Source organism: Armigeres subalbatus, chromosome 3 (genome assembly GCF_024139115.2).
Source record: "Armigeres subalbatus isolate Guangzhou_Male chromosome 3, GZ_Asu_2, whole genome shotgun sequence".
NCBI classification, from domain to species: Eukaryota; Metazoa; Arthropoda; class Insecta; order Diptera; family Culicidae; genus Armigeres; species Armigeres subalbatus.
The window spans coordinates 18,114,577-18,126,386 of record NC_085141.1 but is presented as its reverse complement, the minus strand read 5'-3'; the positions used below and the strand labels follow the sequence as shown (position 1 = coordinate 18,126,386).

Below are 11,810 nucleotides of genomic sequence, written 5' to 3'. Positions count from 1 at the left end.
ACAACTCTGGGCGCAGGCATTATATTTTTTATTTAAAAATAAAGGTCTGCACCTACAGGATCACGTAAAACTAAATGAATAAAATTACAAATTAAAAATTTGTGAAGAGTGCTGCCAAGATAGCAGTTTTTTTTTCTAAATTTTAATTTAAAAAATTCATGAAGAGATTTTTCAAAAGATACTTGAAAATTCATAACTGAAGATTTACTTTCAATAATAGCCTCTGATCATCAGAAAATTTAGCGGACTGTACTGTGGAGGGGTTTCTGTATTCAAGAAAAACGACCGATCTTGTACGTGGTAGATTAACAACTAACTTTATTTAACAAGAAAGAAAAGGCATGTGTAATATTGCAGTTTGCATTGAAACATGGATTATCGATGCACTTCGACAATCACACTTTTTTATTGCGTGTCCACAGTTGCCGAATTCTTTTTCTCGAATTCCACTAAATAATAATATTTTCTGAAGGAAATAATTGTGTAAACTGCACAACTGGCAACCTTGGCCACCATTTAGAAGGAGACAATGCAAGAAGTTGCAAAATGCGAAAATGTCAGAAGAAAATGTTCAAAACAAAAGCACGTGCTTCTCACTCCGTTTGCTTTCGTCTGACATTCATCGTTGTCAAAATCCATTGAAATCGACACCGTCACACTTTTGATCACAGTTTGGAACCGTCACACTTTCAAACTGTGTTGTTCGATTTAGTGTGAACAGCGCAATATGTATGTTTGTCTCTTTTGTCATGTTGAGTGGTAGGGATGCGCAGGTTGACGAACATCCTCCCCGGCGTTGAAATGTCGATTTCAATCCTCTTCATGGTCGAACGGCAGTAAACAAACCTCCGTGACGGCACGTTTAAACTCTCCTCCGCTTCCTAGCTTTACGGTTACAACACGGATGATTCCATCAGCTCCAGGGTGCGTAGCTACGATCCTTCCAAGCGGCCATTGTAACGGAGCTGTGTTCTGGTCTACCAGCAATACTAGCGACCCCTTCTTTATTTTCGTTGTCTTGAGCCATTTCGAGCGATTTTGAAGCTCCGGAAGATACTCCGCTGTCCATCGCTTCCAAAACTGCTGTAACATAACTTGCACTAGCTGCCACCTTGACAGTGTATTCTCTTTTAGATGCGAGTATGATGGTTCTGCTACAGCTTGCATTTCACGACCAATTAAAAAATGGGCTGGCGTAATAAATAGCTGTGAAATCGCTGGGGTCGTCTGTGTTGACATAGGCTGTGATCGCTAATATGTAAGAATATACAATACTGGCAGCACTGGGTGGTGAGCCAATCGAGACAGAAAAACACATCGAGCAAGTCGGTTGATGTGACATTAATTTTAGTTCCATGTAAATAGTCTTAAGTAAAACAACAAAAATAAAGTTTGTTCCGTACACCCCGTGATTTGTTGTTCTGTTGTGATTGTGCAATTTCGGTTCAGATCGGTGATCGGCCAACAGGTTATGGGCTCAAGTGCGCGACGCGAATAGAAAGAAATTGTAGTGAATCAAAAAGAAAATAAAAAGACATTAGTGTACAATGGCGGAAGCAAAAATTAAGTTCGAGCGGCTCAACAATTTTAACTGGGCGAGTTGGAAGTTCCGCATGGAGTTGTTGCTTCTGAAAGATGAACTTCACGATACGGTTATGGAACAGAAGCCAACTGAACTACCTGCCGGTTGGTTGGCGAAGGATGGTAAGGCAAGGGCCTTAATCGGTTTGGCTTTGGAAAACGATCAGCTATGCCATGTAATGGGTGCTCCCACAGCCTACGACATGTGGGTAGCACTGAAAGGATATCACGAAAGGGGCTCTCTCACGAACAAGATTTATGTGTTCCGAAAACTCTGTTCGTTGAAGCTGGTGGAAGGAGGTAACATGTCTGATCATTTAATGGAAATCGCTGAGCTAGTACACCGTCTGATTGCCTTGGGTGAAGGACTGCAGGAGCATTGGATTGTTGCGATAATATTGTCGAGTCTACCTTCTAGTTACGATGCACTCATCACAGCTGTGGAAAGTCGTCCCGTGGAAGAGTTCAAACAAGATTATGTGAAAGGTAAGCTGCTGGATGAGTGGAAGCGAATGTGTGAAAATGAACCTGAAAAAGCATTGAAACTTTCTTCCCATCGTGATTCTCGAGAATTGCGTTCCAAAGGCAGCAACGATCGTAATAACAAGAAGAAAAAGTGCTATTGTTGTAAGAAGTTGGGACATTTCTGGCGAGATTGCCCAAATCTAAATGTGAGTGATGACGACAGCGACGACGAAGAAGGAGAAGAAGCGAATGTGTCTGCGGTACAGCGGCGTCAGCAGAAGAAAGAAAAACGAAGTGTTTGTTTTGTTGCCACAGCAGGACGACAACGTAGGAGAGGGATGCAGCCAAAAGTAGAATGGTGTCTCGATTCTGGTTGTATGATGCATTTGACCGGAAATGCGAAACTTCTCGAAGAGTCGATTGCGTGCAAAGAGGAAATCGTTCTGGCAGATGGTAGAGTGATAGTGGCGAGAGCTAAGGGTACCGGGAAACTGAATGCTGCAGGAGTGAATTGTAATTGTAGAGAGATTCCAATGAGGAATGTATTTTTCGTGCCAGGGTTAATAGGCAATTTTTTATCAGTGGTTCAAATTGCTGAACAGGGGTTCGATGTTGCCTTCAAATCAAAGAAGTGTGTTATTCTGAAGGAGGATAGTGTAATCGCAGTAGGCAAGAAAAAGAGCGGTCTATACGTTATGCAATAGATATGAGAGAAGTAGGTGAGGAACATCCACACATAAGTATTGAAGCACGAGAAAAGAAACAGCTGTTCAGTTCAGTTTAGGAGGAGCATTCAAAACGTGTAGAAGGCACTTGGAAGTTATTAGATTCTGTAAATGGGGCTCACACAGAGGAGGAGTGTTGACATAGGCTGTGATCGCTAATATGTAAGAATATACAATACTGGCAGCACTGGGTGGTGAGCCAATCGAGACAGAAAAACACATCGAGCAAGTCGGTTGATGTGACATTAATTTTAGTTCCATGTAAATAGTCTTAAGTAAAACAACAAAAATAAAGTTTGTTCCGTACACCCCGTGATTTGTTGTTCTGTTGTGATTGTGCAATTTCGGTTCAGATCGGTGATCGGCCAACAGTCTGAACTCGGCGCCAAGGGTCGAGAATTTAACACAGCCTCAATTTGTGTCAGCGTGGTGTACAATTCTTCATAGGATAGATGATATTTAACCTGTTTTACGCCAGCCTCCCAAATACCACCAAAGTGTGGGCTCCGTGGTGGAATGAACGCCAATTCAATTCCATTATTAGCACAGTAGCTCAAAAATTTTCCGGTAGCGCTCTGGTTTTGAAATAACTGCCACAATTCATGCAACTCAGAACATGCACCAACAAAGTTGGTTGCGTTGTCGGAATGCATCGTTTTCGGTAATCCTCGTCGACTTGTGAAGCGCCTTAGAGCCGCTAGGAACGCATCGGTCGTCAGATCAGAAACTAATTCTAGGTGTATAGCACGGGTCTGCATACACACAAATAAGCTTACATATGCCTTTGTTATTTGGGGCTTGCGAGCAGCTGAAGAAGATTTAATAAAAAATGGTCCGGCGTAGTCTACACCGGTGTTCGTGAAGACAGGAGCAGGACGGATGCGATATGATGGCAGGTCACCCATCATTTGCGTTGTCTTCAAAGGGTTTGATCTGAAGCAAGGTATACAGCTTCGAATTACCTTGCGAATCGTACCTTTTACATTTAGTGGTCAATACCGTTGCCGCACAATCGCGAGCAGACCCTTCTGCCCGATGTGCGAGTTTTCCAAGTGCAAATATTGTATGAGTGCTTCGGTGACTGGATGTGTAGAAGGCAGTAGCATTTGATGACGACTATCATATGGTATAAAGGCTCGTTTGAGTCTTCCACCTACACGTAAAATGCCGTCTTCGGGGTCTATGAAAGCCTTCAATCCGTTGAGACGATGTTTGGTATTCTCGCCACTCATCAATGCAAGGATTTCTGGTTTGAAAGTTTCCTGTTGAATCAACCGCACTATCAAAAGTATCGATTTACTAATTTCGTCAGCAGTGAGTGAGCCTTTGATAACATTCTTCTTCTTGGACATAATGTAATTCAGGAAACGTGTTAAGTAGGCCATGCTACGAACGATCTTCAAAAAACTGCTGACCTTGTCAAAAATAGACAGTCGTTCAACAGGAGCGGTCGCAGTTAGCACTACACCAGAACGCAATTCCGGCAACTCTTCGTCTAGCATCTCGGCTTCTTCAGCCTTTTCAGCTACAGAAAGGCAGTTGAGCATTGATGGTCCATTCCACCATATATTCGATTCAATCAATTTCTTCGGATGCTCGCCGCGAGATATTAGATCGGCGGGGTTTTCGTTGGTGGGAATATATTTCCAGCTGCAACATTGTGTCAGTTTTTGTATTTCGGCGACCCTATTCGACACGTAAGTGTGTAACGTGTTAGGAGCTTTCTTTATCCACACTAGTGCAATTTTCGAATCGCTCCAAAGAAACTTCGACTCGAATTCCAATTCCATGGCATTCAACAACTTTACAACCATTTTAGATAGCAGCAATGCCGCCAGCAGTTCAGCCCGTGGGGTTGTGATGGCTTTATTTCTAAACTTTTCTTCGGTAGAATGCGAGATTTACTGTATACAAGCCGCATTTGGATTGAGCCATCAGGAAAAATGGCACGCGTATACAGGCATGCTCCGTACGCCGAATCCGAAGCATCCGCAAATCCGTGCAGTTCAAGTTTGAGACTATTATTCCAGGATATCCACCTCGGCAGCTGTACCTGCTGCAGCATCTTCATCTCGATTCGAAAACGCCGCCATTTGGAACCAACGTCGGAACCAACGTCACCAACCTCTCGCAGAATTAGCTTCGCTGTTGTTATCACCGGACCAAAGAAGCCCAGAGGATCGAAAATTTTTGCTAGTTGACTCAGGAGCCTTCTACGAGTCAATCCATCCATATCATCGTAGTCTGGAACTGACACGGAAAACCAATCCTGAATTGGATTCCATGCCACGCCCAGAGTCTTTACCATCGTTTTGGAATTGTCGTCCGTTACTTCAAAAGAGTTACCTCGTAGCTCTTCAGGAATGTTTTGAACAATGTCCGAATGATTAGCACACCACTTATGAGCACCAAAACAGCCCTTCGCCAGTAACTCCGTCACATCACGTTGAAGTTGACACGCCTTGGGTAAAGTATCGGCGCCCGTCAGGATGTCATCCATGTATGTACCCCTTTCAAATATCTTAGCTGCTTCTGGAAACTCATCCTTGTGGTCAACAGCAGTTTGCCTCAGCGCCATGGTTGCTTGAAACGGCGACGGCCCCAAGCCGTATGTAACCGTCAATAGCTCTCGTACGGTCAGAGGATCGTTTCGGTTGTATCGCCAGAATATACGTTGATAGCTGGCGTCTTGCGGATGTATTCCAACCTGGCGGAACATTTTCGGAATGTCTAACGTAAAGACGTATCGAAATCCTCGAAAACGAAGAAGAATTGCAGCCAGATCGTTTTGGATTGTCGGTCCCGTCATAAGTACATCATTGATCGAGACACCTGTGGTCGTCTTGGCAGATCCATCGAATACGACTCTTAGCTTACACACTTATTTTTTTTCGCCGAGGCCGGCAAAATAATTTGCCGAGAATCAAACAGCTGTTATCTCCGTAAAAATCTCGGTGAAAGTTCAAATTACCGATTGGTCGTAAAATGTTCGATACCATCCAGCTGTAAAAATTTACCGTGCCGCTCGGTAGTGGGTTGCCGAATTAATTGGTAAAGTGCTTTGCCGAAATTCAGCAAATAATTATTTTTATTTATTTTTAGATGAGTCAAAACAAAAATCAAAAGAGTCAATCAATATGAAAGTAGAATATATTCAAGGCTATATTTCTGTTGTTGTACAATTTGTTGAATGAAACTTAAGAAAAGGTACAAAGTAATGCAAATACGAATTTGCATATAAAAATGTACAAGATTTCCATTCGCTCGCTGTAAACGTTGGGCAGGAACATGGGGCTACCAAAATGGTCCTTTCTCGTTTATTGGTTCGTAATTTTTCCAACAATATTTGTATAATGTTAAATATGTTCAGGAGGAAGCGATTTTCATAGCTCTACAGGTGTAATTTTTTTAGGTGAGCTGGGCTGAAATGAAAAACGTACACAAGTTCCATTATTTTCAATGTTGAAGTCAATATAAAACCTACTGTAAATTTTGAGCAGATTGGTATCGTACCCGGAGAAAGTTAAATCAGATTAAATGCTTACCAAAAAGAATTTATTTTTTCTAAAGTAAAATCTTTTTCACGTTTTTTTTTCTGTTTCAACAGAGATAGAGCACGCTAGAAGTTCTGCATTTGACAGATGGGTATGCTGAAACTCGGTAAAGTTTCGAACTACCGATCGCTATGGCATATTAAACGTCATATTTATTAACGAGATATCAGTAAAAATAAGTTTTAACGATCATGTTCGTCAATTTATTTTACCGAGAAGAAAAACGTCGATTAAGTGTGTAGTCGTCGTACTGGTAGGCCTCAGCACGCTATGATGTGGTAAATAATATACCGATCCCACGTTCTCGTTTGGCTCTTCCTGTATCTCTCGCATGTGGCCTAACTGCTCGTACTCTGCTATAAACTGCGAATACTGTTCCTTCAGTTCCGGTTGCCTCTCAAGTTTGCGCTCCAAGTGAAGGAACCGTTTTAACGCCATTTCACGAGAACTTCCCAATTCATTTTTCCGTTCATTAAAGGGGTGTCGCACAACATACCTTCCCTCCTTAGTTCGTTGATGTGTTTGTCGGAAATGCTCTAAACACATATCTTCGTCCACTCCTTCAGTTGGCCGAATCTCATCACAAGCCTCTACGCTATAGAAGCTTCTTAGTAGCTCGATGAGTGACTCGTCACTTATTGTCTGGCAGAAGGTATGTGCAATGATTGGCGCATCATGCCTTATTATTCCTCCAGCAATCCAACCCAGCTTGGTATTACTTAGTGTTGGGAGATTGGTTCCAAGTTCGAATCGGCCCTCTTCCAATAAACTCCAAAAGTATTCGGCGCCGATAAGCATATCGACACGTCCTCGCTTGTTGAAGGTCGGATCAGCTAGCGCCAATTTGCTCGAGATTGGCCATCCAGAAACGTCGAATGATTTCACCGGCAGATCGCCAGTGATTTTGGCAGTTACCAGCAAGTCCAAGTCAATAGATAGGTTTGTATGGCAAGACCTGACCGTAGTGTGTAGCATTCGACCAATCCTAGTTTTGTTGCTATTGAGTCCACTAACTGTGAAGTCAGCGGGTATCATTTTCAACGAGAGGAGATTCGCAAAACGCTCCGTAACGAAATTCATTTGCGAAGCGGAGTCAAGCAGCACTCGGCATGGGTAGGGAGTACTGGCTAAGCCATCGACCAAAACAATGGCCGTTGAAAGTAGAGTCTGCTTCTCAATTTCACTTGCTCTTGCACACAGGGTTGTCATCGTTCCTGCTGGAATAGCGGTCGTTGAGTTAACATCGGGTTCTACAACGGGTGTTGCAGTCGATTCCACTGGTATTGTGGCACGATTCATAATATTTCTTCCGTTGTTCTCATGAAGCGTGGTGTGATGCCTTTTTCCACACTCTCGGCAGGAATGTGATGAAGAACACGCGTTTGTTCGATGACCTCTGCCAAAGCAGTTAAAGCAAGCGCCGCACTTTTTAAGCAAATCGTATTTTTCACTGACAGTTTTGTTCTTAAAGGCTTCGCACTTCCAAAGTTCATGGTTTGCCTTACACACTTGACACTTGTGTTCATTTCTTTCAGTCTTCGATTCACTTGATATTAACGTATGGCTTCTAGCCATCGTTTTTAGTTTGGCACTTTCAGCTGATGGTTTCGTACAGGTGTCGAGCTTCTCGTATATACGGCACTGATCTTCCAGGAAATCCATTGTTGCCGGATAGGTAGAAAGCACATTCTTCGTCTGACGAGCTTCCCAAGCCACTCGTAGCTTCTTGTCCATTTTTCCGGCAATCAGGTTCACTAGCATCTGCTCACCAAGCCCATCCACAGGTAAGTTCTGGTGCTTCAGTGCCTCCACATTCTTGGTGCAAGTATCGATAATTTTCCGCAAGTTACTTGCATTTTCTTGGCTTACCTTTGGTAGGTTGAAAAGGTTTTCAACGTGTTTGTCAACAACGACTCGTTTGTCTTCGTAACGTTGGGTAAGCACCTCCATGCAGCATCATAGTCGTTATTGTTAATCAAGTCTTGGTCTATGATACCAGCTGCTTGTCCGACAAGACTATTCCGTAGGTGAAACAATTTCAGCGCTGGATCTTCTTGGCGATATCGGTTCATAACCGTGGTGAAGATTGCTTTGAATGAATACCACTTCTCGTATGATCCGTCGAATGTCGGCAAAGGAACTTGTAATGGTGGAAGATAGGGCTGGTTCGGATGCCACGCTTGAAGAGCGGGATCGGTTCCAATAGGAGAGATCGCGTTAGCTACTTCGGATTTGGTTACCGCTTCAATCAGCATACACAATTGAAGGGCAACATGATTGTAAAGCGACTCGAACTCCATGTAGCTCCCTGTTTCTTCGGCTAGCCGATCTTCAGGAAGTGGCAGAGCGTAAATCTGATTTTGGATGCCATTACATTCATGGTAACAGTTTTCCTCTGTTTTCTGTTGTATCTGGAGGAAGTGAACGTTTCCTATGTTCAGATTAGGTTGGTTTGCACTAGTGCTGTCCAATGAGCAGCTCGAAGTAGCTCGAAGTTGTTCCCGTCCTGCTCGTTCTTTTTTGTCAACAAATGGGCATGAGCAGGACAGGGAGAAACTTCGAGCTACTTCAAGCTCTCATTGGACAGCACTACTGTGTTGCAGAGACGTTTTGACACGATTGAGTTTTCCGTGTACTGCCACTCTCTGATTGACAAGTCCTCTCAGAAGATTTTCCATTCTTTTCACTCCTTCTTTTCTTTTTTTCAACTTTTTGTTCAGCAACAGTAGCATGTACAGTTTGGGTAGGCGTTCTTGGAGTCTTTTGCGACCTAAGACAAGGTGGCGATAACATTTTCCTTCTCACTCGTGCACTGTATCATGTTTGTTTTACTAAACGAAAACGCACTGTCCCGAACAAACTTTCCGGAACGTTTGATTTATTTTTCTTCTTGGTACAAGAGCGGCTTCGACGACTGCGACTGCTTCTTGATTCTCAAATAATGCGCAGCGATTCAAAAACACTGCAGAAAAGACGCCACACGTTCTTTCTTCACTTCTACTTGTAGTGAGCTCCACGAGATGATTCCCCAGCGCGTCACTAACACCCGTCCGGCAATCGGCCAAGCATGTGTAATATGTATGTTTGTCTCTTTTGTCATGTTGAGTGGTAGGGATGCGCAGGTTGACGAACAGCCTCTTCATCACTAAAGTTTCATTTCCATAATAGCATAATTTATTCAGACTAAGGCCGAAGTGGCCCGCATGGAAGGATGTCTAAAAGAGAACAGGAATCTACCTGGATAAGATGCAAACCATCCTAGCCATGCCTCAAATTTATCTTGTGCTCGAACCAATCCCTTTTTAGCGTGTGTGCTCAGCGGTTCACCCATACTACCAAGCAAATGAAGCGGTGCAACTGTCAAAACATGCGCGCTTTTTTCGTCACCCTCGCGGCTTCGCCATGTTTTTTCACCAGTCCAGTTGACTGCCCTTTGGTTTGGTATTGACAAAAATTCATCGTTTCATCAACTTTCCCCCATAAGCCATCGGTATAAGCAGCCCTGACCGTTCTGACTGAGTCGTACTCCTGATTCGCCTGATTCGGAGTTTGTAAGTATTTTACTTTATGTATTTTTTCACTAGAATTATATTTCTTTGTTTTATAGCGGCGCGGGTTGGCTGGTGGTTCGCCTTTTCCGGCACGATGACGCGGTTTCGGGCTTACGACGCCAGGCATATTCTTAGGACAGCATTGTTATGGTAAAGATAATTTCGAGGCGAGATGGACATTGATGGACCGTCTGGCAACTGATATCACAAAGGAAAAAAAGATTATTTCGAGTGAGAATTTTATGCATGGGGTTTTCTATTTGCCATATTTTTATTTCCGGTAAGAATCTGAGGATTGTCCTCACCTGAGACACCAGGTCCTCGCTATACATTTCATTTCACTGTATTGAAATAGCAGCAGCACTTCTAAATGAGCTCTTTTCAATTTTGCAGACGACACCAGCTGCCGGTTAAAATCATTGCGGGATCAAACCAAAACTACATCCGGGGCAGATCCCAATTTAAAATCATCCATCATATGCTTCACACTCGAGAGATGTTCGAAACGATGTCACCGGCTTCATCGACGAGAACTTTCGACCCTATCTCGTTGACCAGCGGGAGGATTATGCAGCAGATTTTCAGGGGTATGGAGTCACCACATCGTAAGGTGTTCCGCATGCTGCCACGATTCCGGTGACAGACGTTCCATACCATTTTAATTTTATCATTATAAATATAAAAAAGAAATATAAAATAAAAAAAAATCCAAACTTTATAAAACAGCTTCGAAAAAGTAAATAATCCGAAAATTTCAAAATAAAAAGAAAAAACCCAGATTAATCCACCTAGCGGCGATGATGCCTTTCTCGTGCATCGTAAAATGTACTGAAAAAATCACATAGGAAAGGTTAAAAAAGCACTTTAGGGGGATAGAGCGCATATTTTCTATAATTTTTCATGTTTTTGCATTAATTACTATGCATTCCCACCATTCTTGAAAAAAAAAAATTTTTTTCGATTTTGAATTTTTTTTTCCAAGGGGGGACCCTTGGGAAAAAACAATGATTTTTCAATGATTCCGAAATGAAACGTCCAATCAGGCTAATTTCCAATAGTAATCAATGGGACCACATTCCCCGTCGAATGCGACTTGTTGCGAGTAAATCGGGTAATGCTAAGTTCCAAAAAGTGTGTCTACAAAATTTGTACACATACACACATACACACACACACACATACATACATACACACAAACAGACATCACCTCAATTCGTCGAGCTGAGTCGATTGGTATATAACACTATGGGTCTCCGAGCCTTCTATCAAAAGTTTGGTTTTGGAGTGAAATTATAGCCTTTACGTATACTTAGTATACGAGAAAGGCAAAAAATAAAATTATACCTTCAAGATATCTAGGAAAATTCTACTAGAATAGAGGTACCCATGTCTAAGAGGTATCTAAGAAACATCGAAGAGATTCTATCTGTCAAATCCCAACCGGTTTATCAGTTTGAGGTAGAAACGGTTGTTGCATTTGAGGCGGATTTGAGGTCTGACATGTTCTAGACATCGAAGAAAAATATCTAGGAGACTAATTTTTTGTCTCAGAGATATCACAGGGTGACATCTAGAAGATCTTTCCGAGCATTCCTTTTAGCTATATAGGTTTTCTTTTAACCTGCGCTTGATGGGGAAGCGTCATTAACAGTATAATGAAAAAATAAATTTCCCCATTTTGATAAGAAAATTATTTTGAGCTTTTTAGTGGAATGTTTTCACCTGTCATAAGACGGGTTTATACAATCCCATTGAATTCCACCACTTAATTGTACAATTAAGTGGTGGAATTCAATGGGATTGTTTAAACTCGTCTTATGACAGGTGAATTTCCCCATACTAATTTGCATGTAAACTTGAAACGGCTTGTGTTAAATCAGTTTTAATCCAAATGAGCTCAAATTTTCAGAGGACACTCAGAACATGATGAAGAA

The 11,810-nt window shown here is 42.3% G+C and overlaps 1 protein-coding gene across 1 annotated transcript; it reads right to left on the bottom strand.

The window, feature by feature from the left end:
- Positions 1-3,763: 3,763 nt before the first annotated feature.
- On the bottom strand, positions 3,764-8,275 carry LOC134221497 (uncharacterized). The gene is made up of 3 exons (XM_062700692.1): positions 6,617-8,275; positions 4,730-5,478; positions 3,764-4,421 (listed from the first exon to the last, which is right to left on the bottom strand). Exons 1-3 carry the CDS (start codon positions 8,273-8,275, stop codon positions 3,764-3,766), a joined length of 3,066 nt encoding a protein of 1,021 aa, XP_062556676.1.
- Positions 8,276-11,810: the final 3,535 nt, after the last annotated feature.